The following is a 26,929-nucleotide window of genomic DNA, read 5'->3' as shown; positions in this document are numbered from 1 at the left end:
TTTCTGGTATTTAAATGAATCAGTGTGTGACATGCTACATCTGGAGGTAAAGTCAGATCCGCGGAATAGAGTGTCTGACTACTGCACTCTGATAAGGTGTAGGACAGTGGAACCCAGCTGAAGAAATACAATCATGCTGTCATATGCTATCTGATTTAGCAGACAAGATCCAGATCCTGCTTGCAGCTGGAGAAAAGTGAAATCTGATTTGAACAATATCAGAGCTCCTTCCTGAAAAGCAGCCCCATCAAGGAAAGCAGGAGAAAAGAGGTGGTCCCGCCTAGGAATAGTTTTATTGGATGAAATGCCTTACTCCAATGCCTTGTCTTTGCTCTGCCAAGCTGCAAGAAGATAAGGATAAAATTGTGGCATCTCTGTCTCTAAGCTACAAGAAGAAATACAACCTAAGGCTGACTTAGATCAGTGGTTCTCAACCAGGGATCCAGGGCCCCCTGGGGAGCCATGAGCAGGTTTCAGGGGTCCGCCAAGCAGGGCCAGAGTTAGACTCACTGGGGCCCAGGGCAGAAAGCTAAAGTCCCACCACATGGGGCTGCAGCCCAGGCCCTGAGCCCCATCACCTGGGGCTGAAGCCAAAGCCTGAGCAACTTAGCTTCATGGGAACCCTGTGGCTTGGGGCCCCGGGCAAGTGCCCTGCTTGCTACCTCCTAACGCTGGCCCTGGCTTTTACATGCAGAAAACCAGTTGTTGTGGCACAGGTGGGCCGTGGAGTTTTTATATCATGTTGGGGGGGCCTGAGAAAGAAAAAGGTTGAGAATCCCTGATCTAGATGAAGCAGATGAACTGGATCCAGCAATGTAGACCTTTGTACATCTGTTTGGTTTTTGAACCTTAGGTCTCGTGGTAGTCTATTAAAAATGTATATTATACAGTATTTCTCATTAAGTTCCCCTCCCCCAGCCCTTTTGATATGATGGATGAACAAATGTTGCCCCACTGAGATATTAATTCTCATCTTGGCCCACTGTGTGGAATCTAAAATTATTCTCTAACATATTGGAACTTTGTTGTAAACACAACTAGCATTTATGTCAATGCATAAAAAAGACTGATGATTTATGAGTCTGCAGGCATTGCAGCTTGATGCTGAATGAACAACATATATACCTTTAACTGCTGTTCATTGGTAATGTCCAGTCATGCAAATTTCTTTGTGAATGTCATTTATCCATATGTATATTTATCATTTTAAAGAACAAGCTCTCAGTTCTCTTTCCTGGTCTCCTAGATGTGTCAGGACATCAAAGAGAAGATCAAACAGATTATAAGAAACTGGAATTGGAATTTTGCTGACTTAAACCTTATGGCAAGCTCTATTTTCCTGAGTAGGCATAGTAATGGTGGGAGCCTTTTAAAGCATTGTGGTAAAACAGCCTATAACTACCAGATATACAGTGATCTATATTTTTAAATAAAGAAGAATGAGCTTAATCCCCATGCTAGATAAGATCTAGCTTTTCCATACTGTCTACTACAGGGTTTCTTGCTTCTTCCTCTGAAGCATCTCGCAGTGACTACTGTCATATAGGATATTGGACTAGATGGACGGGAGGCCTGATTCAGAATGGCAATTCCTATATTCCTACTTTTCCCTACATAAATTGCCTCTGAAATTTCACTGAACATAATGAACAAGATTCCCTTCAGCAGCTGAGCTCTGCAAGCTAGGAAACTGAGAAGCATAAGGGAGCAAGTTACTGGTCCCTCTGAGGACCAATCAGTGCCAGCCCTAGTTTGAGACACAGCAGACAAAAATTAAGTTAGGGCTGCCTGAATTCATACCATAAGGTCCTCTGGATCCCAGCAGAGGTGTGGCAAAGTGAAGTTCTGCTATACTTCTTTCACTTCTTTTCTTTCTCTCTTCCTCCCTGACATCAGTCAGCTCTGTGTTTTTGGGGAACCAGGACACAGTATCTAGCCTGTCTGATTCATGAAAGACACCTCCCCACCATCACCACCACCTATCTCTTCTTGAACCAAAACCGATCAGAGAAAAGGCTTGCAGAGAGCAGCGAAGGGCATTAGGAGACACACCTAGACCCCTCTTGACAAGGGTGACAAGATTAAGACATCTCCATTAGCATACAGAATGGAAAACAGAGACAACTCCCCTAGCCTCATCTGCATGAAAGATGGGACAGGGAGACTCTAAATTTGCATACAGAGTGGAGAACAGAGAACCACACTAAACTCTGATATCAGAAAAGCAGGGAGGCACTGCATCATGGGAATCTCTGCTCCAGATGTTAATGAACCTACACCTGTACGCACCCAGCTCAGAAATTATCAGACCAATTCTAGTAATAAATCCTTGATTGATATCCAAAATACTGAAGCAGCCTAATTGCATTGTGAGCTCCCTGGAAGAAAACACCACCCATAAGCAAGAGTGATCAGCTCCTATTGTCTAGCCTAAAGAAACCCCCTAAATCATCAGTTTACCCATAAACAAATCTAGTGTTCTCCCTTGAACCATTGTATTTTCTCTACAAAAACCCCTACCTATGCCCAAATAAGTGTTCTGATGCTTAGATCTAAGCATCAGACAGGCTCTGCCTGTCTCCTGCCCTCAGGGCCCTGAGTTACCACCATCACCTGGGAACCCCGACCAGTTCAACCTTCAGGGAATGGTGAGATCCCCTTCTTTCTCTCTCTCTCTCTGTTTTCCTTTCTACCTCAGGTATTAACCTTTAATAATGTATGTTATGTTGGTTTAGGCTCTCCTTGTGTGGTTATCACTATCATTCAATAAATAACTTTTATGGTTAAACTGGTTGCTTCTCTCTCACTCTCTCTGAACTTTACTCTTTTGTGTTTTTAGCTTCCCCCATTTGCTCTGCAGCAGCGCTTCTTTTACCTAAACTAAAGATCCCTGTAGTGCCCAAAAATACTGTGGGGTTTACTCATCAAGTGGGTTACTACCAGTACAATTGTAACATGAAAGTGGGATAGGGACGTGTTAAACCTGTGGCACATCAGAGGGGAGCAGCTGAAAGTGCTGCTCAGCCCAGCCTATTGAGACCAGGGGCACATATAAGGGTGACAGCTTGAAGGTGCTGTTTAACCCAGCCCATTGAGGACAGGGACATAGGAGGGGATCAGCCTGAGAGTCCTGATTGACCCGGTCTGCTCAGACTTGCTTGTTTGTGTGTGTGTGTGTATGTTCATCTAGTTCTAGGGCTGGAGGAACCCAGTCCTGGGGAACCGAGGTCCTGCAGGACAGCTCCATTGGGAGGGGACTTGCAGAAGGAAGGAGTTGAGCTCCATATGAACACAAGTACATTAACAGAATTACAGAAACCCCCCCAAAAGAGTAATCCGAATAAATGAGCATACCCCAAAGTAACGGGCACATCTGGTAACATCCCCCATATTTCCCTTATACTGGGGTACGGGTGGTTGGTGCAAAGCATTCCCTACTGGCAGACTGCAAGCAGATTCTGGCCTCTTTGTGTTGTCAGAGTGCACAAAACAGCTAAATCCTGCTAAAGAGAACTTGGCCTTCTTCCCTTTCTGCCCTAAACAGTATTTAAACAACTGTGACAGTTCAGAAGTGGGAAAGGTAATCTATACATTACTAAGAGTGTACCCACGTTCTGCACTGATTTACAACCTATCCAATCACACTGGCTTCAGTGATTGTGCAGGGGAAAAGTCTGCACCGAATTTGACCCACATCATTTTGGCAATTAGTAGAGTGCCTTGGAATTCATTTAAGGTGCTATATAAATACAAGTTGTGTGCAATCTTGTTTTGTGCAGTCATATGGTCCCAGGATATGAGAGAGACAAGGTGGGTGAAGTAATATCTTTTATAGAACCAACTTCTGTTGATGAGACAAGTATTACCTCACCTGCTTTGTCTCTTCTCATATAAATACAAGATTCTTCTTCTTATTGATCTAGTTTTATGAAATTTCCTATTAACATTCTTTCTTCAAAAACCACATTTAAAAAGGGATCTTAAAAAAAGGAGTAAAATATCTTCCTGCGTACCTGAAAGATGGCAAACCCAACACCCTCTGCTGAAACTGAAATGGCCGTCGGTTGCATAGGTGCAATCTGAAAGAATGACATGGTGATTTAAACATATTCAAAATATCTTCAAGTGACAGGATTGATTAGAATTCTTCCTCATTTTCTACAATACCTCTTTGGTCTGAAGAAGAAAACGGTTTTGAGTATCAACAGAAAACATTACTGGAGCTTCCAGACTAGGTCCAGTCACTGTTAGATCAATTCCTGTTTTTCTGGAAGTAATGAGAGCTGCGAATATACTCAAGGCTTGCAGGGCCACGACGGTGTCCTGTTGAGAGAAACAAATGCTTTTGTATTAAATATAATACAAGAAGTCTGCAAACTAGGTGAGCACCAGTATCTGTTAAACTTTGTCTATACACAAAAGTTGCATTAAATTAATGACAGGTTTCAGAGTAGCAGCCATGTTAGTCTGTATCCGCAAAAATTAAATGAGACCTCTTAGCATGGACACTCTTAACCTGATTTCAGAGTATATACATAAGGGTTGCATCAATTTAATAAAATAATCAGTTCTTAACTAATTCAGTAAGTCATATGTAGGCAAGGTCTTAGATAACTGGGGCTTCCTGACCCTTACTGTGCAGACTGCACTGTCCATCCAACTGACAGTTTGGTAATGACAACCATTTCTGATGGAATATTACTACTGCTTCCTCCACAGATAAAATGAGATACTAGTGATAGTCACAATGGGCCACATGCCCAAGTCCTTACTCAGGGCCAGATCACCCTCTCCCATAGTAAACCCAGGAAAGAGGAAAGTCCTGTGAGGATTACCTCACAGTTACTGCCACATCATTTCGTCATGGAGGTTGGGATTTCCCCCCAACTCCAATCCCCTGAGATATGCAGATAGCCAGGATCATCCATGGAGAGATCCTGTATCTCTGCTCAGACTGTTGGTCCCTGGTGCTCCCCTGCCATGTTCTCTGGCATCACAGCTCTACTGAAAGGCTTCACTCCCATCAGAGCCAGGGGGTCATAGTAAAGGAAATGCAGCCCCAGATACTTCTGGAATTTTCTTCTGGGGCTGTCTCTGGACTGCAGCTTGATTTTTATTTGTAGATGCCATGGAGGTCTGTGGAGTTTTGAGCCAGGCTCACACTTTTATAAAGGCCTTGGCCAGTAGGAGGACAAGTTAAGGAGGAAAGGCAATGAGCCAGCCACAATGTGGCCTAACAAGAAATAACTGTAAATAGCAGACATTCTGCCTCACTTTTCCACAGCAGCTCGATCACAGGAACAAAAAAGCTGTACCTTTGAGAAACTGCAGATGTTAAAAAAAAAAAAAAAGTAAAAATAATTTTTTCCCAGTATTACAGCCAACTTTTCAAAGAGGATTCCCCTCAGCTTCTATATCCAGCTACAGACCTTTTGTTCCCAACATTTTCAGCAATCATCTGAACCCACTAAACACAGTATGTGTTTGTACATCAGCATTCTGCAGGCACACAAATTCTCCTTTTTTGCAGGTGCAAAATATCTGGGTGTGCAAAATTGTAGCCCTAAATTAAAAGGCAGTTTTTGGACATTTGGACCTCTTGAGTTTAGTATGGGAGCTGAACAAGACAACAACTTAATCTGAGTCTTCACATTGTCAGAGAATGGATTAATCTTAAAGCATTAGCTATTCTCTTTGCAAATATTGCAACAATAACAGATTCATAAACTGTAATGTCCTGTTCTCATTATAATTATGTCATGATTATCAGAATTTTAATAACTCATATTCTGAAAAATATGGTGATGAGCTGTATTTCTTTGACCTTTTCGTAATTCAGTAATTTGATTTATTGTTTATTCTTAGCTGTTGGTAATAGGAACACTGGGCCCTGCGGGTTTGGCACACAGAGGTTTTAATTATTCAATCTTAGGTCACCTTCTAGTAATAGGAAATTTGTTATATGACAGCAAACATTCATTAACAATGCAACTCTGACTGTGCCAGTCATAAATATAATAGTACTTGCTGACTAGTCAATCAAAAATCTCTATCTTTTTTTCTCTTCACTGTGTTCTCAAATTATCTACTTCACTGATTCCTTAAAATCTGGAAAATTCAGATTGAGTGGCGAAGTTGCCCAAGTTAACAGAAGACTGAATCACTAGCAGTTGGAATTCCAGCCTGAGGACTTAGATGAAATGTTATGGTAGAGAAGATGCAAATTATGGACTACAGGAGAAAATCAATGGTAGGTTGCAATGGGCAGACATTTCTCAGGAGAGGGCCAAGATTTACCCTACAAGAACACTGTCTGGTCTCTCATTCTTAAGAAGATGGTCCCTTTATAGTAGAAAGAAAAGGAGTACTTGTGGCACCTTAGAGACTAACCAATTTATTAGAGCATAAGCTTTCGTGAGCTACAGCTCACTTCATCAGATGCAGTTGAAGTGAGCTGTAGCTCACGAAAGCTTATGCTCTAATAAATTGGTTAGTCTCTAAGGTGCCACAAGTACTCCTTTTCTTTTTGCGAATACAGACTAACACGGCTGTTACTCTGAAACCTTTATAGTAGCAGAGCAATCAATAACAAAAAAATTGGATAACTGCCCCCACGCTACTCAAATTTCAGGTGTTTTGGACCTACTGATTAAAGGCCAGATCTTACAAGACCTGTATCATAACTGAAGTGAATGGAACTGTACATCGTATTAAGGACTAGAGGATCAAGCCCATAAACTCCATCCTGAATGCAACTGCAACACACTGGTAAACTAACAAGCCGTCATGTCAACATGGATAAACTGTTATTGTGGTGCCATGCAGATTGAACAACAAGGATATGAAATATTTGAGGTTACTTGTAAGCAAATGGCTAGGAAAAATAGTAGAAGAGAATATTAATTCCTTAATAGAATTTCAGCAATTCTTATATCAAACTGGAGCATGATGTCCATGTGAGATGTTATAAATATATTATTCTTTGGTTGAATTGAGCATTATTTCTTTATAATTGTCCACACTACTCTTTAAACATGCACACGCACACATAAATTAAAAACATTTTAAAATAAAACATTCTGATCATATTTTATATATTGCAAACATACAAATTAGAAAGTAGTTTATGATAGTTCAAGTTAGAAAAGTATGACGCAGACAGCCAAGAGCTGTCTAACCTCACTGTTTGATAATGACGCAAACTCCCCAATATGGAAATCTCTTACAAGTCAGGGAAAAACTCTAGCTAATATAAAATAATTCATTCTTTACATGTAACAAATATGCTTTGGGGTCACACACAGAAGTTAAATAAGAGCAAGCTATAAAGACATTATTTTCTCTGGAGAAATGTCAAAATTAAAATAGATTAATCTAGCCTTTATTGTGAGAAACAGTGGATAAAGGGATGGATTAAATTCATTGGTGAGCTTCACCATGATGGTACTATAGTGACATGCTACTAGATTTTCAAACTCCAGAATAAAAATACCATCTGGAAAAAAATCTGAAAGCTATTTGCAACTGAGATATTGCTTTAATCAGTCTCTTCAATTAATAATAATAGAAGTAATGTATTACAAAGAACAACCTGGAATCCCAGGGAAACTGTACTGGTTTTACAAATTTATTCTTCATTTAACAGAACTAATATCTCTCAGATTACTGTCAACATTTGAACAATTGAATTGAATATGAAGCTTGGAAAAGACAATGAGAATGAGATAAGGTATTGTACTTGACTGAGACCACGTTTTACAGTAAACAGCTAGCTTAAACTAATGCATTCTCAAGTACTATATAGATCCTGTTGGATACCAACACAACTTGGGTGATGTGGTCTCAGTAAAATGATACCTGCTAGAGGCAGAGAAGGTCTTCCATATTTACTGGGGATTCAGAAATTCTGACAATAGTGGGGATCTACTCCAGATGCCATTCAGAACAACTGTAATTTGACAACAACTGGCTATTCTTCATGACTATTCATTGACTCCAAAAACAGTAACAATTTTCAAAGAGAGTTTGGCAGATGCACTTGTGTGAAATGTCCCTTATTGTTGCTAGTAATTAATAAAAACAATAAAGGGCCAGACCATGTCACATTGATTTATACCTAAAGTGAGCCCTGCCAGTGCGGAAGGTAGGGTCAGCTGATTACCCGGCACCAGCTCCTCTGGCCTGTTTCCACAGATACCCTGTCCAAGGGTCCAAGCTCCCACACATAGAGAGGGGAAGACTAAGGGAGGAAGCATGAGGAGCAGGGCCAGGGTAGACATTCATCATTCTCCCACAAACCCTGGGGAATCTGCAGGCCAGCAAAAGCCACTGGATGCCATACTTTTCTGCAGCATATCCATGCTGGGTACCCGTATTTTCAGGTATGTAGTGGGGCAGCCACAGGGAGAATCACACTGCCCAGAGCTGAAAGGAGGGGCACAACAGTCCTCAGAACCAGTGCAGAGCCAGTGCAGGGACGCTACATGCATGGCCCTCTGCATCCCCTGGATCTCCTGATAGCAGCAACATTCAAGGGCCAACCCCTTCTCACCGTACAGTGGGAAAATTTCACCTCTACCCCTAAGAGGAATGCAGAGGAAACCCTAGAAGGGGAGCCTCCATGGGCTCTCCCACACCTCCACGCAACTCTCCTCTGTGGCTTTCTCAGCAGGAGGAGTGACCTGGCCTAATAATGACCTCTTGCATTTAGAGAACATCTTCCAGCTGAGGGTCCCAAACACTTTAACTGAGGTCAACCTCACAACAACCCTGTGAAATAGGGCAATACTACAGAGACCAAAAAAGAGAGATCTCAAAGATGTTACCAACAAAACAGGGTGCAGATATGGTGTGAGATGCAGAATGCAGCACAATATGCAATCATTTAATAAAATAACGGATTTTGTTTCAATATCATCCTGAATAGGAAAGATCTAAAAATGCAGGTGAGATTTTTTTTTTAGCTGAAAATATCACTTCCTCCGCTTAATTTCAGTTCTTGTTGCTTTCCTTTTAATATTCGCCCTTTAAAAATATTTGAACTGCTCTTCTTTTTCTTTAATATGTTTATTGGATAAAATATATAGTCTGTGTTTAAGACCTAATCCAGCAGAGAATTTAAGTATGTGCTTAATGAGAACTATTTGTTACAGAATAAGAAACAATCAATGTATGCTATAGAAACATTTAAAAAAATTAGAAGTGAAGGCCCAGCTGTTTGAAGGTATTTAGGTGTTGCCACACTCAGCATTGCAGTGCCTAACTGAGGAGCCTAAGACTCATTTTAAAAAGTGATTTAGGCACTTCAGTCTAAATCCCATTGACCATCATTGGCATTTAGGCCTCTAAGTGCCTATATCACTTTTGATAATCAGACTTAGGCATTACAGTGCTGAGTGCAGCAACACCTAAAAACCTTTCAACATGTGGGCTAACACGTCAATTTGGAAAGTACATTTATATATAGCAAAGCATCAACAATGCTTCTAAAGGTGACAGTCTGACCTGAGTCGATGAATAACCTCCAAGATGGTTTCTTTGCTGGCTTAACCATTTCATAATAGGGATCCCCTCGGATAGTCTATCTTGCTGAAAGTGAGAGAGCAGAGCATAAGCTGAAAGCTCAATGTCTACGGAGCGTGGCTGCCATGAGTCAGACAGTTGAGGGGCTGGAGACGTCCAGAATCGAATATCTCCTGGAAGAGAGATCATCACTGATGTCAGAGCCGAAGACATGAATAAATGCTCAATAGCGGAGGAAAAACCTGCCTATTTATGTTTACCTATAGGATCCAGCAAAGCACTTCAGAACATGGTTCACATTAAGCATGTGTTTAAATGCTTGGCTGATTAGAGATGGACTTGGTCATGTGTTTAAACGCTTTACTGAACTGGGGCTGAACGCCAGAAACAAAACCCACCAGAGTTCACACAATGACTCCTACTGACTTCAAGGGATTTTGGATCTGCCCTTTATTTATAATTATAGAAGGACCCAATTCAGAGAACACTTACTAAAGAGGCATAGTGCTCAGTACCAGAAAGAATCCCACTGAAGTGAATGGGACTGACCATAGTAGTAAGCATTACGCTTGGTAGTAAGAATTTGCTGGGCCAGGCTCCTTTAAGGCTTATCATCAGAATAATTGACCAGGCCTGACCCTGTTGAGCTAGCGAGATCTGATGGGCACTCATAACAAGGTGGGACGGCAGCAAGCTCATGTTTTGCAATAATATAATCACACTGCACACAAGTGAACACTGTCATTAAGGCTGAAACCCCACCTTTGTAACAGACCCTATTCACTTGCATATAGTTTTCATCAGGATTACTGCTCTTCAGGGTTCTATTCTATTCTAAATAGATCCCTATACAGCACTAACAACCAATGTCTGTATGCAACCAAACAGTGATTTCTTTTTTTTAAGCTGGAAGAAAATCCATTCATACTACTGCATAAAGAGCTTCTTACAGTACCTTGCTGCTCTGATCTCTGGTTTAGAACATCCAGGGCATCCTTTGCTTTTATACTCTTTGCCAATGACAATGCATATGTGACAAGTGTCAGCGTATAGTTATCTGAAATTCCTTCTTCTAATTTAGTTTCCAAGAAGTTTGCAGCATTTGCTACAGCAAGGGCATTCTGGGAATAAAGATTGTATTGAAAGATGTTAATTTAATACTACCAAGAATTTAAAAAAGCAGTTAACAAAAGAATGAATGTAGGCAACAGCAACATTAAATTGCAATATTAGAATTTATAAGAAATATGTATTAAGGAAGAGAAATAACATTTTTAATATAAAAGAAAATATAAAAAAATCTCTTTCAGAGTCACAGACATGGAGGCAGACATGGCAGAGTCACAGTCATAGAGGCATTAAGGCCTCAGCCAACAAAACACTTACTTAATTTGAAACATGTGAGCACTCCTGTTGAAGTCAATGGGACTGCTCACACCCTTAAAGTTAAGCACATGCTTATCTGCTGTGCAGGATCTGGGGCCTCAGCTACAATATATTTGCCTCTTTTCCCCCCAACTTTGTTAAGCTTTTGGAAAGGCCCACTGAGACTAGATGTTCCTCAGTTTTAACACAACTCCTTACTACCAGTAGACAGGAAAGATGCCATCAGGCCAAAGTGTAGCAAAGTTTAACCCAATCATGTGTTATTGTCCTTGTTATGATATCCCTCAACTTCTTTAAAAACTGCAAAATGATTAAGAATTATTGGGATAGTTTGGGAGGTATTTTATTAACTACAAGCAACACCAAAGTATTCTAATACCTCATCATTTTGGTAACCAAATAAAGTTGTCATAATGTAAGCTGTGAGAGTGATTGGGCTACTACTGCCTCCTTGAAGTTCACTGTGTATCACTCTTCCAGGTTCCCAGAATTCACCATTAGGCTTCTGATGTTTGACAATCCAATCAGCTGTTTTCTTCAGTACGTATGGATCAATATCTATGAATGGACGAGCTTGCAGGAAACATCGTAATACAAAAGCTGATAACCTTGGGGGAAAGATTAACCAAATACAAAGAATTAATGATATATTACAGCTTCTTCTATTAAACATGTTTTATTATTCAGACTGCTGTAGTGCCCTAAGTGTGCTAAACACTTTCCAAATACAGAGGAAGACACATGCCCTGAAGAGTGAGCATTAATCGGCAAGGAACAGCTAAGAACCACTAACTGGCAAAGAAAATAGTTATTTTTCCTGTCCATAAAACAACACTTTCTTTATATCTTCAGCATTTCAAACCTACATACAGATTAGAGGCTCCAATTCTGCCAGCACATGCTAACTTTTAGTCAGCTGTTGCTCATAAATTGTGTGTACATGTTTGCAGGACTGGGGCCTAAATTTGTCAAAGAACTTTATAACTATATTATATGAAGTAGAACAGCAATAAATGTGATTTTAACAAGACACACAGAATCATAACATCCCACAGAATCATAATGTCAGAACAACCCTCTGTGGCTTAACTGTGAATATTTTGAAACTTTTGATTGACCTCTTCTTATGCCGTATGTACATCCTAATACTGCACTATTTATGTACCAAGGTTCACAGTCTTGATAGCACCATGCAGAGAATCTTATTTTCTCCATTCTATCAATATTAAGCCTGATCCAAAGCTCACTGAAATCAGTGAAAAGACTCTGACTGACTTCAGAGAGTTTTGGATCAGGCCAGTAATTTAAATCATTCTTATTTAGATGAGTTAGATGAGCTGCATGGAGCAGTCACTATCTGTCTATCAAGGTACTTTTACAGGACCCATCATCTTAGTATCCGAGCACTTCAAGAGGAAATTCAGTCCTTGAAGAGGGCTAGAACAAGCCCTATGTACCACTTCAATCCCACTTAAGACCTCAAGAGATAACTGGGATCTAAGTGGATGGGATAGGCTGCTGTTAGCAGCTATCAAGAGAGCGTTTGGAAGTCAGCACCCTAGCAGGCAGGGTACAGGGTATGGTTAGAGTGGGAGTGGGTTTGGTAGGTGAGATGGATCACTCACACCTGTAGAGAATCTGATGAGCTAATGACGTATTTAGCTCCCCTGTTGGATAGCTTGGAGAAGACGACAAGCAGTATAAAAGGCTGAGCCATGGAGCAGGATAGAGAGAGGCTCTGGCTCTATCTAAGTCCAACTGCTGCTTGTTGGTGGTATACCTGGAGCACAAGACAGAAAATAATAATTAAAAAAAAAAGACACCTCGTGGACTGTGTGTGCTGTTTAGTTTGTTCAGATGGGTTACCAGCCAGGGCTTCCAAGTGCTGAAGACACCTGTTTACAAGCAGGGTCTTGTCTGAGGGTCAGCCAGAGCCAGGAAGGTTGAGAGGCAGCCAAGGTGAGGATAGGCTGAATCGGGGGGGAAAATGGAGGTGCTAATGCAGGGGCTGAGCAACAAAAGGAGAAGCAGAGGGCGTGGCAGGCATTTCAGCAGACAAACCAACAAGCTCTGCTGGGATGGCAGGCAGAGCAACAGTGAGTGTTTCAGGTATAGCAACAGTGAGTACAAACTGTGACAAGTCCTGCCACAAGGCATGGAAATCAGGGGGCTAGGACCCTGTAAAATGGGCCCCAAGGATGATCCCAATGAAGTCTTACTGGCTTCTGAAAGAACGGTTACTGGTGCAGCTGGGATAAAGGATTAAGGGCCTACACACAGTCCACTAGGTGTCTTTTTTTTTTAAGCCACTTATATGGCATTGGGCAAAGAGCAGGCCAAGAATTATGAGCTATTATAAGCGGCTATGCAGGATCAGGTAGACTTGTCAGCCGAAAGATACAGACAGAAATTTAGGATGGCCAGGTGGACTTATGAGGTAGGGCTCAGAACAGTCACTCAGAAGGCCAAGGGGGGGGCAAGATATAGAAGTGGTAATGGAGGTGTGACATTAAAGCACTGGACTGGAGTGATCTGAAGCTCTCAGAAGGGAGTAAAAACAATTCCTGTAAGAGTTAGCCAAAGACAAGAGATGGGTATTATTGATTCAGCAGCTGATTGCTCGCTCCGGCAGAGCAGGCTAGTTAAATCACAGTGGGTTCGGGAGGGGAATGCTCTAGGCATAGAGTGCACGCATGAGGAGAAAAAAACTTATCTGGGGGTGCAAGTGCCATTAGAGGTACATGGGAAGTTCTGATGGAAAAGGGTCAGAGTAGGGGGAACTTTGCCCCATCCTGTGGTCCCAGGGATGCATTGGAACCCATTCCATTTAAGTAGGAGAAGAAAGGCCCAGGAGAAGGAACCTCATTGGATGGCAGGAAAAAGGGGACCCCAGGCCCACAAGGGTGTGTAAGAGTAAACCTTAGATGGGAACCAACAAGCCAAGAAAATGGGACCAAGGTAGACAATACTGGGGTAGAGGAGAAGCAGGAAAAGGGGATGGAGGAGCAGAGGTCACCCGTACAAGGACAGGCCGAAGAAAGAGTGGGAGGTGAACCCAACATACCCCAGAGAAAGGGAAGACCCCTGAGAGTTTAACACCTCAGAGAGAGGAGAGGCCACCAGACAGTGGGGTCCTGGTGGGGCAGGATGACTGAGAATGCTCTATAAAGGATGGGACAGATCCAGGGCCAAAGTCTGTGGGTTTGTCCCTGTTGCGATGACCTGTGGGATGAAATGGAATTGTGGGGTACGCCCCCACCTAAGGAGTTCTTATTCTGTGGATAGAGAATGGCGAATCCTCACAGCTGACCCACAGAAAGTCACACTAAGAGAACTCCAGAGGCAATGAGGCAGAGGCCATCACCCCCATAAGGAAGATGAAACATGTCAGGGAGAAAACTGGAAAAGGGAGCCCTAACTAGGAGAAATAAAGGGGGAGGTGTGTGACATGGTGCCATTAGCAATTGGGTCACTTATAACAACCACTGGTATAATCAGAGTAGGAGCAGGTTTGGAAGGTGGAGAAGAAATCACTTGCACCTATGGAGAGCCTGATGAGCAAATGCGATAATTAGTTCACTGGCTGGATAGCTGGGAGAAGACAAGTAGTATAAAAGGCTGAGCCAGGGAGCTGGAACTGCTGCTATGTTGGTGGGACCTGGAACACAAGGCAGAAGACAATAATAGAGCCACTTGGTGAAGGTACCCTGGTGAACTGTGTGTGCTGTTCGGTTTGCCCAGCGGGCTTACCAGCTGGGGTCTCCAGGAGCTGACGGGGGACCTGTTCAGAGTGGGGCATAGCCCTTGTGCTGGCCCTCTGCACAGGGTCTAATTTCACCCTCGGAGAGACTGTTCATCCAATGGGCCTTCAGTAAAGAAAGATTTAAAAGATGTTCAGAACTTTGATGACAAATAATCCTAAATGTATTTGAACAGCTTCAAGGCTGATGAGTGGCTCAACAGTACAGCTACAATTTATTTGCTGAGCATGGACAGAACAATGCTCAGAGCTATCCCTATTTTTTGTAATAGCATGAAATTATCTTTAACACCACAAGACTTTGGGAGGGATTCTCCCTCCTGGTCCAGTCCTCATACACTGCTGCAGGAGCAAACAGGGATCCTAAAAGCACTTCATCCTGCTGGGGTGACCCCCCCACACACACACACTCCCCCAAGCAAAGGCACTGTGAAGGACAGCAACAGGCTGCAGTGCCCCTCACAAGCCCTGGAGCAGCGATTCTCAACACGTGGACGGCGGGCCGCATGTATCCCAATTAGCACACAACTGCAGCTCAGATGTGTGCTAAAGGCCACCAGGCCATGCAGCAGGGTCTGGGTTCCCAGCTGCCTGGCCACCCCGCCTGGCAGCCCACAACAATAAATAGGTTGAGAACCACGGCTCTAGAGTATGGCACGTATTGGGAATGGAAGAGGGTGGCACTATGGCACCCAGCATTACAGCCATTCTGAATAGTTGTGATGACCAAGGAGCTCCTCAGTGTCAGCCCAGCCAGGTCTGCCATAATTTAAAATAGCTCCCTAAATTATGCTGGGAGTTTCTCTGACCCCAAAGCAGCCTGGAATTGAGAGGACGCAATGGTGGCTTAAAGGCCGAGGACACTGTGGGTTTCACAGCACAAAATTTCACCCTTTGTGTTGTGTCTAGCAGCCAAATGTGCAGTGTACTTCATTGGTTCCATTATAAAAAGCTTTCTGTTCTAGTGAGCTATTCTCTGGGATAGAAGAATCACCTCCAAGCATTTAATTCAACAAATCCCATGGTGAAAGTGACTCACTACTCATCTTTTGTGAAGCTAAAAAACTCTGTCCTAATAATGGCCTTAGATCATCTTAGCTAAAAAGACAGTACATTCTGTGTAAGCTCAAAAGCTTGTCTCTTTCACCAGTAAAAGATATTACCTCACCCACCTTGTGTCTTAGAGAATCTTACAAGTTGGCCTAAAGACATACCGAAAACCAGACTGCAGCCATATCTGGGCATTGTTACCAGTTTCACAAACGTTTTAGTCCCAATGAATTATGCAAATATTTGACAAAATTCCAAACTGAATATTTTCTTTTTCTGGCAAAATTACTTACCACGTGCTCCCAGAGGAGTCACTGTTTCCAAAGGCACTGAAAGAGCCATCATCCCTTTGGTAGAGAAGCTCTCTTTGGTAGCCTGAAGAGACCAAAGCAAAGACAGGTATTGTATAAATTACTCCTGAGTAGATCCAAACTGGAATTTCTTTCTGGGGGCTATGGGAAAGGAGCTTTCAGACAGTGGAGAAAGAGAAGTGAGATTGCTCCAGCAGAGTATATTTATGTAGATTTTAAATCTCATGTTTCAAAACATTTCTGCCAAATGTGCAGGAGTAAATATGAGTGAGAGAATTAAAAAAAACCCAAAAACTAGGTTGCAATAACATTAAGGATCTGTTTATGGAAACTGAGGTGCATAGCTCCCACTCCATCTTTAACCCTCCTGTCATCAAGGGACATCAGATCGGCACACAACTGTACATTTTCACATAACTCCACTGCTGCACTACCTATGCATAAGAATGAATTCAAGGCTCAGTGAGATGTACCAGCTTCTGAATAATAGGAAAAATGGAAAGCAGAAAGGAAAATATGTACCAGCTAGAAAGGCAGAAGATGCAGCGAAAAGTAGCTATGTGAGAGTTGCAGCTGCTCGTCTCTGCCAAATTTAAAGGACCAGCTAGCTGTCAAAAAAGCTTGCTGGAAAAAGTTCCCCTGCAAGGGTGGCCCTCCAATGAGGTGGTTTAGCAATGACCAGCCAGCCATGAAGAGAAGTGCATTAGAGCAGAGGTTCTCAATCTTTCCCCTTCTGAGGCCTCCGCAACATGCTATAAAATCTCTATGGCCCACCTGAGCCACAACAACTGTTTTTCTGCATATAAAAGCCACGGCCAGCGTTAGGGGGTAGCAAGCAGGGCAACTGCTTGGGGCCCCAAGCCCAGGGAGCCCTGCAAAGCTAAGGTGCTCAGGCTTTGGCTTCAGCCTCAGGTAGTTGGGCTCAGAGCCTCAGGCTTCAGCCCAGAGCGGGGAGGTTAGGCTTTCTGCCCAGGGCCCCACTGAGTCTAATGCGGTTCTGCTTGGCGGACCCCCTGAACTCTGCTTGCAGCCCCCCCAGGCGGCCCCAGGACCTTGGTTGAGAACTGCTGCTTTAGAGGAAGGCTCTGGTTAAAAGATATCCCTAGGTTTTCCAAGATATTTCCTGGTGTTTGACACATATATGTCTTTTTGTTGATAATATGTATCTTTAAAAAAACCTCAGGTATAGTTTGATATCAACCACTTACTTAGTGTCCCATCACAACAACTAATAGCAGTACAACACCTTTTCTTCATATTTTTAACTGCAGTGCAAAATCAGTTTACGTAGTTTTTTTAAAATGAAACGAGTCTTTTAGTTGAACTGTTTTGCTTCTCCACTGACTCTTTAATGTCTCTGAAACCTTTCGTCTAGATTTCACATGCTAAGAACACTATGCAAAACCCCATCCTGACTGTCTGTAAGCCATATCAATAATAATAATATCTATTGCACAGTAAGATTAATAAAAATGTGTTGAATTAATGGAAAAATGTTTTTGTCACTGCTGCAAATATCTTCCAGGGTTTTGCAAAGAATAAAATGGACTTGCATAGTTCTTTCAATGGCACTGTGACAATATATATTGTATACAGAGGTCTGGATACATACAGTAGTTTCGTTGAGATCCAACTATCAGCTTGAATACATGCTTGGTGAGCTAGTCAAGTATGATATAGTTAGAAAACTATAATACAGACAGCACAATTTTAATAACCAGAAAAGAAAACTACCATTATGGAATACTGCAGTGTTCTCCAGTGGTGTTTTACAAGCTTACAGATTACTTAAACATTACTGCTGTGTTTTGGATCACAGCCTGCCCACTGACTTACTGTATGACCTTCAGGATATCATTTAACCTCCATTATCCCATCTGTAAAATCTGTAAAATAACAGTGCCTCCTTTTCTCTTAACCCCCTCTGTGGACACTCTTATTCCACTATAAGAGTGCCTTTTTGGGGAGTTTTTTTAGAGCACTTCAGGAAATTGCTTACAAACTTGAGAACAGCTGTTAAAATAACAGCTGTCTCTCTTTTCCCCCTCTTCCCCTGCAACCAAACTATGTAGTAAAGCTGGTTGAAAATTTTCAGTGTAACTTTTGTTTGACAGAAAATTGGGTTTTTAAGAAAACAAAGTTTATTGTGAAAAGTGTACTTTCCATGGAAAACTTTCAACTTTTCATTGAAAAATCGAACACTGGAAAACCAAAGAATTTCGGCCAAAACCAAAAAAAAAAATTACATTTAGAAATGCCATCACAATGCCTTATGGGAGGTGTAGTACCTCATGCCCCCATTATCCTCTATAGGCCTGGTTCCCCAGGCAGACTACATCTCCCATGATGCACTACAGTGGCTAAACAAGAGAGGACACTGTGGTGCATCCTAGGAACCGTAGCCTGACCCTTAGAGCAGAATGGAGCCATGAGGCACCCAGAGTATAACTTTCACTGCAGCAGCATTTCTAAATTAAAATTATTGGTTTTCAGCTAAAATTTTTCAGTTTTCGATTAAAAAAAACAAAAAAAAAGTCCATGAAAAATTTTGCTGAAAACAAAAAACAAACAAAAGACTGTCTTCATCTAAACTTTCTGCAGGAAAGAAAACTTCTGACAAGCTCTGCTGTGTAGCTCTGGGGTGACCAAAGTCTAATAATCAGGCCAAGAAGAACCCCTGGAAGCTACACCATTGAGAATATTTCTATTCGCAGGGCTATTTCTCCCTCTAGTGCCAGATCAGTCTAGGAAGCTAGGTCAAATTTAGACCTAGTATCTACTTTAGTCAAAGGAGTTCTCTTGGGGATTAATCTGGTTCATTGTGTTTTCTAACTAACTTGCAACCCTTTATGATGCAAGGAGCAGTCAGAAATATTCAGACTTGTGCTGTTTTATTGGCAAGAGATAACCAGCTCCAAGAATGATGATATGGATCACCTTTTACAGAACAATTTTACCCTGGAAAGTTACTATATACAAATGGCATCTTCATACTCAGCAGATCTTACTTTAGAAACAAATGTAAAATTGTCTGACTTTTTAGTATTGTCAGCCCTGGAGAACCAACACAGCTACAAATAAGTGGGCTTCTCATCTAGCTCACACGTCATCAAAAGAATGGCGAATCAAATTCCAAATGCAGGGCCACAAATGAAGTATTTTCTGTGAGTATGATATTTTTTTTAAATCTAGGCTCATCCCTGAAAGTTTACAGACCTTCTCTCATAAATGATGTAGCCTTCAGTTTAATATCTTCCTTCAATTGTCTTGTGTTAGTCAGGTATTCCAAAACATAAATATTAGGAGCAAAATTTATCATGTTCTGTTCACCACAGCCATAAGGCATCTTAATCAGTGATTCCAAGCCATTGATAGAAGGCCCAAGAATATCACCTGAAAGATAAAATTAAAGGTCAGTGCACATAAATGTATGCATACCACACAGAGGATGGGGTTACTTACACTGTGGAAGCATGTGATATGTTACACTTTTCATGTCCCCTTTAGCCATCTCATCTGCCCACTGCCCACTCACCTATCTGCCCAGGAACTTATTCTAAGATTTCAAGTTGTTCAGCGGTCACTGTTTTCAAAAACAAAACAGAACCTCCCATCCCGGGCCATGTTTCATTAATTGTACACATTTGCAATTTCTGTCCCAGAATTATACTGGCCTAGAGCTTCCTTATTAAAGGCTGAATCTCTAACCATATGAAAGAGACCCCTACATGATGAAAACACTCACTACCATAATATCCAAGTAAGATTCAAATTCCTCTGTCTTAAACAGTCTCCACAGAAACCTCATTCTTAGCCCAGTGGATGATGGGAGAGGACTTTGGGAGTTAATCAGAGCAGTATCCATCCCAACAGTCTAACATTACAATTAAGCCAATATGAGTATAAACACAGTGTCATTAAAACCACAAATCAGCAACCACCTGGGACCAAATCTTGTTCACTTTACTCACACTAACCTCCCCACTGATTTCAGTGAGATTAACCGTGTGAGGCAGGAGAGCAGACCTGGGCCCAAGAAAGAACTCTGCTATATGGAGAACCCGTCTGATAGTTTGGTAGGGGAATTGGGTAGACTGGCTTCTCAAAAGCAGTTGTAATGACACAGTGTTACGCTGTACCATGTCTTGGAAGCTATGTGAGTTGAATGTAAATCCAACACAAGCCCAGCAGACAGTTTTATATTTACAGTGTGCAAAAGAGTAAGAGGTTGCTAGAAAATAAATGAAGGTGTAAATAGGATAAAATAATCCTTACCAATAACAGTGACTTGCACTCTTTCACTGCCACTTACTACATCAGGAGGGAAGGTGAAATCCAAAGTTTCTGATACAGTTGGTGGGTTATTCCCAGTCAAATCTAAAAGATGTGTCTGTGAATAAGACTGTTCCAGCCCCTCAGCCTATCAAAATAAGCAAAAAGGATCACTTTCATCTCCAACACTTTACATGCTGTCTTTAAATTTCTCTTTGTGCTAGTACAAAAGTGTTTGTCAGACTGCAAGATCTAAACTGCTGCTAACAAATGATTTCTGCTACTTGCTAACACAGCAAGAAGTAGAGTATTGACTCATCTGAGCTGATGCACATGTTTCTTTAAAACAGCAGGCACTTCCATCTGTAGTAATGGCTTATCAAGATGAATTGCTAAGAACAAACAATAATATACAGGGCCTGAGACAAAGTCCACTGAAGTCAGTGAGAATCTTTCCATTGACTTCAATGGGTTTTGGATCAGGACCATGGAGCAGAGCATTCTAAGACAAAGGTGTGTTCTTTCACACAACATGCAACACTGTAATGCTCAAAGAATGAAATTTTGTTCTCGGGGGAGAAATTCATCCCTGTGGAGAGGGCAAAGTGGTGGGAGGAAGGATAGTTTCAATGGTTAGGGAGATGGCCACAGACGCAGGTTCAAGTCCTTACTCCGCTACAGACTTCCTGTGTGACCTTGGGCAAGTTGTCTAGCCTCTCTGTGCCTCAGTTCCCCACCTGTAAAATGGGGATAATAATATTTCCCTACCTCTCAGGGTATTGTGAAGATAAATACATTAAGGATTGTGAGGTGCTCAGACACGACAGTAATGGGGGCCATATAAGTACCTTCAGGTACGTCTACACTGCAGCTGCAAGCATGACTCCCAAACAGACTCGCACTACCTCTGCTCAAGCTGCCGCACTAAAAATGGCAATGTGCATGCTGCAGCATGACTGGTGTCACGGGCTAGAGACCAGAGCCTAGACCCCGGGGATCAGGCAGGCCCAGACTCAGGTGGCTAGTTCCAGCCACTGCCCATACTGGAACATCCACACTGCTATTTTTAGCATGCTAGTCTGCTTGAGCTAGCACGAGTCTGTCTATCTTGGCTGCATGGCTGGCTCCCAGCTGCAGTGTAGACATATCCTTAGACAGTGCCAGCACAAGTCTGTTTAGAGTATGATGTGTTTGTCCTCTATATCGGGGTAAATTTCACCCTTAGAGCCCAGGCCTGAACCCTTACTACATTTCACTGAATTTAAAGGGATGACTCTTGTGAGTGAAAATAACTTGTTTGAGCAAGTGATATAGGATTGGGCACTTATACCTCACTTAAATAGAGTCACAGTGGTGTAAAACACACAGAATTTGGATGAGAATTTTAGTTCCTTTATTTTATTTATGAATAACTTTTTGGCTAACTTTCTCCCCCTCCCAGAATACAGAATTTGTCATGATAAAGCTCTGTTGAAATAAAATCAACTGTGTCAAATTTAGCTATATTTTTGTTTATATTTCTTAAAAGGCAGTCTAAACCATGTTAAGGAAGGAGTTCTTTAAAAGATAAACTTTCTGATAACATTTACCCATTCTGAAAGCTTCAGGTCAAAACGCAGATAAATAAATATTCCATTGGTCTGCCTTTTCACAACATTCTCCTGTTTAAGGGGATACCATCTCTGAATTCTTGACATGACCTACGCCTTTGAATATTTACCTTCACTAAAACTTTCTGGAGGATGGCATCCGAAGCAGTGGGTGATATTGCTGCCACTTTAATAGGAATCTCTCCCAGCTGTTTTGGTTTGATTGGAAAATTAACAGTCTTTGCATCTTCACTTGGTACCAACACAGATTGCTGGTTTCCTGTAGCATTTATTTCATTGGATGTAATAAGAATTTCAAATGTGTCACTGAGGTCAAGAGTCACCATAACCTATAAAAAGACTGCAATTAATATTTTTAACTGGAAAAAGGGTGTTAATCTTAGGAACTCCCTTTTATAAACTGTCATTTTCTGTGTGTATTTAAAAATATGTCTTAGTTGTACCATTTATCACTGAAGAAACAGTAAGGATCTCAAGGAGATATGATCACTATAGTATGTATAAGCCTTGCAGTGTCTGGGCAACATCCAAGAATCAGAGCAAGAAAACATGGACAAGAGGAAAAGAAGAAAAAAAAAGAACTGGAAGTCGATGGGAGCTGAAGATATCCAGAACCTCACAGGGACTGCCATTCACCAAATGGAAGGGCTCAGGAAAACACTATATGTCATACCAGATCCAACCATCAAACTGAGTAGCCTATTTCTGGCCAATCCCATTCAGAGGAAGCCAAAGACAAATAGTCCATTTGACTAATTTGGGTGCAATGATTTACATGTAGGAAACTAGATTTTTCCTGACTCCTGCAGCATATAGTTCATATATTAAAGAGTACCTCTAGAAGAGCTGACAAACTTCAGAGCGTAGCAAAATGGTAAGGAAAAATACTAGCAAAAAAGAGTTTGCCTATATTTACCTCAGTTGCTTCTTTCAAATAATTGAAGATGTTTACTTCCAAAATAAACTGCTCTCCTCTGGTAACCGAGTAAGGAAGGTTCAAGGAAATAAAAAAGGGTTGAAAAGCTTCTAACTGGAAAACAAAATCATTATACAACAGTGAACCCCGGTGGTCATATATTAGCTATTAAATTGGCTACAGAAAGTTTAGATTCAGATCTGTTCTAATTAGACTTTCCCATTGGTAAACCTGGACTAGAGAACAAATTTACTTATATTGGACAATTAACATTGGGTAATATGCAGGGTTTCTGATTTTTGGTTTTAACCAATAAAACAGCCAATAAAAAAATGAAAACAGTGTTTATCCAAAAAATCACCAGACAAACACCAGAAATAGTTACTTGTAGTTAACGGCTTGTCTATGTAGATCAGTAATGTGGACTAGAGAGGCATGATTTCTAAAACACACTAATGTGTTGCACATTAATTGGTCTGTGTGGATCATGCTGATGCACACTAAAGATTCTCTACTGAGCTTTAACATAGTGCTGTTTGAAACAGTGTGACACTACAGCACGCTAGGGAACATTACAAAAAGATTACTCAGTACAACACAAAGAGAGAGCCCCCAAAAACCCCAGTTTTTAGACATCTACATAGAACTCAAAAACTGCTAAAATAAGCCTCAAAAAATGAAATGAACAAACCGTGAAAAACAGAAGCCCTAGTAATATAATAGGACTGAAGCATGAGCCAAAGCAACTATTAGTACAATAGCAAATGCCTTTTTCCGAGGACTCTCTGGGTATGTTTACACTGCAATAAAACACCTGTGGCTTCCCAATGTCAGCTAACTCGGGCTCCTGGGCTCATGTTGCAGGGCTATTAAATTGCAGTGTAGATGGTCAGGCTCAGGCTGAAGTCTTGGCTTGGACCAGCCACAGGTGTTTTACTGCAGTGTAGACATACCCTCTAGCCCTGTTCACACGGGAGTAGCTGGGTTCTTGGCATTTTCATATCTTAGGTGCCTAGAATGATTTAAAAGTCTAACTTCAGACATCCAGGTTTGAAAGCTTTGACCTTTCCCATCATTTGGGATCCTGTTAAATCATGACTTTCAACTGTTTTGGATGCTTAAGCAATGGATGATTTAAAAACTTGTCTCTACATGGCGCTATCTTCATGCCAATCGGGAAGAATATATTAGAAAGCAAAATAATGGGCTCATCTAATAATCTATTTTTTCTTCTTTATGTATTGCTTTCTGCAAGTGCTGTAATTTGGGTTTGTATTTTTAAGATTTATCTATATTAGGTATATTTTTGAAAATGCAACATTTTTTAACTAAAGCTGTGAAATAAAGAAACGAAAGGAGGCAGCAAGCAGATGCACTTATAATCCAACAAAGACAGACGCCCAAAGGCACAGAATCACTGTATATCATTCTGCAGTATTGAAGTTATTTATGCGTACAGGAGAAGGAGGAATATGGTACCATAGATTTTAAAAGAGACCTCTCCACTGATTTCAGTGTGCAGCTCTGCTTAAAATTTGATTGTATTTAATGAGTCTTGTTTTCCTTATTAAAATAATCAGGTTGCTACTGTTCTTGTTACAATATAAAACTGAAAATAATAAACTGGGGTGTTACCACTAACATAAACTGGAACTATATTGTACTATGTTACCACAACAGGTGCAGTCGTAATTCCAAGTCCGAGGTTTTCAGATATTACAAAAGCACTGGCTACCCAAGAAGTGATGGTATCAGGTACTATAACTTCCATTGTTGTATCTCTGCTGGATCTAACAAGAGAAAAACACATCCGAATTTCAAAAGCATTAATTTAATGCTCAGTAAATAAAATGTTTAAGACAGATCATAAATGTAGTCTGAATTCTTAACTGGAAAGATTGTTGTTTACCTTTTCTTCTTCTCCAAACTTTCTGTAAAATGTTTTTGTTAGGCCCCAAAGTAATAATTAAATGGTGAATTAAAAATTACTCACTTTAAGACAATAAATCCCTCCATATTCTATAGAAATACCCTCCAGATGTCAGCTGTTTTCCTAAAGCTCCTGATATTAATGCTTAGTTAAATGAGTGTCATGTATTGACGCACAGTACGGGTCAGATTGTGTCACCAATTTAGCAATTTTGGATCGTCTCATGGTTAAGACACTGGACTAGGGCTCAGTAAAGTAGGATTTAATTTCTGCATCTACCACAGATTTTAGTGTCATAGAATCATAGAAATGTAGAATATCACGGTTGGAAGGGACCTCCAGAGGTCATGCAGTCCAACCCCTGGCTCAAAGCAGGACCAATCCCCAAATAAATCATCCCAGCCAGGGCTTTGTCAAGCCTGACCTTAAAAACCTCTAAGGAAGGAGATTCCACTAGCTCCCTTGGTAACCCATTTCAGTGCTTCAGTTTTTCCTAATATCCAACCTAAACCTCCCCCACTGCAACTTGGGACCATTACTCCTTGTTCTGTCATCTGCTACCACTGAGAACAGTCTAGATCCATCCTCTTTGGAACCCCCTTTCAGGTAGTTGAAAGCAGCTATCAAATCCCCCCTCACACTTCTCTTCTGCAGACTAAACAAGCCAGTTCCCTCAGCCTCTCCTCATAAGTCATGTGTTCAAGTCCCCTAATCATTTCTGTTGCCCTTCGCTGGACGCTTTCCAATTTTTCCACATCCTTCTTGTAGTGTGGGGCCCAAAACTAGACACAGTACTCCAGATGAGGCCTCAACAATGCCGAATAGAGGGGAATGATCATGTCACTCGATTTGCTGGCAATGCTCCTACTTAAACAGCCCAAAATGCTGTTAGCCTTCTTGGAAACAAGGGCATACTGTTGACTCATATCCGGTTTCTTGTCCACTGTAATCGCTAGGTCCTTTTCTGCAGAACTGCTGTCTAGCCACTCTGTCCCTAGTATGTAGCAGTGCATGGGATTCTTCTGTCCTAAATGCAGGACTCTGCACTTTTCCTTGTTGAACCTCATCAGATTACTTTTGGCCCAATCCTCTAATTTGTCTAGGTCCCTCTGTATCCTATCCCTACCCTCCAGCGTATCTACCTCTCCTCCCAGTTTAGTGTCATCTGCAAACTTGCTGAGGGTGCAATCCATACCATCCTCCAGATCATTTATGAAGATATTGAACAAAACCGGCCTGAGGACCGACACTTGGGGCACTCCACTTGATACCGGCTGCCAACTAGACATGGAGCCATTGATCACTACCCATTGAGCCCGACAATCTAGCCAACTTTCTATCCACCTTATAGTCCATTCATCCAATCCATACTACTTTAACTTGCTGGCAAGAATACTGTGGGAGACCATGTCAAAAGCTTTGCTAAAGTCAAGAAACAACATGTCCACTGCTTTCCCCTCATCCACAAAGCCAGTTATCTCATCATGGAAGGCAATTAGGTTAGTCAGGCATGATTTGCCCTTGGTGAATCCATGCTGAATGTTCCTGATTACTTTCCTCTCCTCTAAGTGCTTCAAAATTGATTCCTGGAGGACCTGCTCCATGATTTTTCCAGGGACTGGGGGGAGGTTGACTGGCCTGTAGTTCCCCAGACCCTCCTTCTTCCCTTCTTTAAAGATGGGCACTACATTAGCCTTTTTCCAGTCATCCGGGACCTCCCCTGATCGCCATGAGTTTTCAGAGATAATGGCCAATGGCTCTGCAATCACATCCGCCAACTCCTTTACCACCCTCGTGCAGTGCATCTGGCCCCATGGACTTGTTCTCGTCCAGCTTTTCTGAATAGTCCTGAACCACTTCTTTCTCCACAGAGGGCTGATCACCTCCTCCCCACACCGTGCTACCCAGTGCAGTAGTCTGGGAGCTGACCTTGTTGGTAAAGACAGAGGCAAAAAATGCATTGAGTACATGTGTGCATTGAGTACATTAAGTGCAACTCCAAGTGTGATTTGGCCTTCCTGATTTAACTCCTGCATGCTTGAGCAATTATTTTTATACTCCTCCCTGGTCATTTGTCCAAACTTCCACTTCTTGTAAGCTTCTTTTTTGTGTTTAAGATCAGCAAGGATTTTACTGTTAAGCCAAGCTAGTCGCCTGCCATATTTACTATTC

At 41.6% G+C, this 26,929-nt stretch overlaps 1 protein-coding gene across 1 annotated transcript in view; it reads right to left on the bottom strand.

Annotated features, from left to right (window-relative positions):
* The window catches only part of CD109 (CD109 molecule), a 133,798-nt gene that overhangs the window by 24,216 nt on the left and 82,653 nt on the right, over positions 1-26,929 (bottom strand). The window contains exons 19-29 of the mRNA XM_084622946.1: positions 24,500-24,617; positions 22,828-22,941; positions 22,022-22,240; positions 20,305-20,449; positions 19,246-19,422; positions 16,012-16,093; positions 11,288-11,516; positions 10,478-10,643; positions 9,505-9,695; positions 4,168-4,323; positions 4,014-4,079 (exon numbers count right to left, since the gene is read on the bottom strand). Coding sequence (XP_084479072.1) covers positions 4,014-4,079; positions 4,168-4,323; positions 9,505-9,695; positions 10,478-10,643; positions 11,288-11,516; positions 16,012-16,093; positions 19,246-19,422; positions 20,305-20,449; positions 22,022-22,240; positions 22,828-22,941; positions 24,500-24,617 — 1,663 coding nt within the window. The remainder of the gene's footprint in view (positions 1-4,013; positions 4,080-4,167; positions 4,324-9,504; positions 9,696-10,477; positions 10,644-11,287; positions 11,517-16,011; positions 16,094-19,245; positions 19,423-20,304; positions 20,450-22,021; positions 22,241-22,827; positions 22,942-24,499; positions 24,618-26,929) is intronic.

This window comes from Lepidochelys olivacea (genome assembly GCF_965140295.1).
Source record: "Lepidochelys olivacea isolate rLepOli2 genome assembly, chromosome: 3".
NCBI classification, from domain to species: Eukaryota; Metazoa; Chordata; order Testudines; family Cheloniidae; genus Lepidochelys; species Lepidochelys olivacea.
The sequence above is the reverse complement of the archived record's forward strand: the minus strand, read 5'-3'. Positions and strand labels throughout refer to the sequence as shown.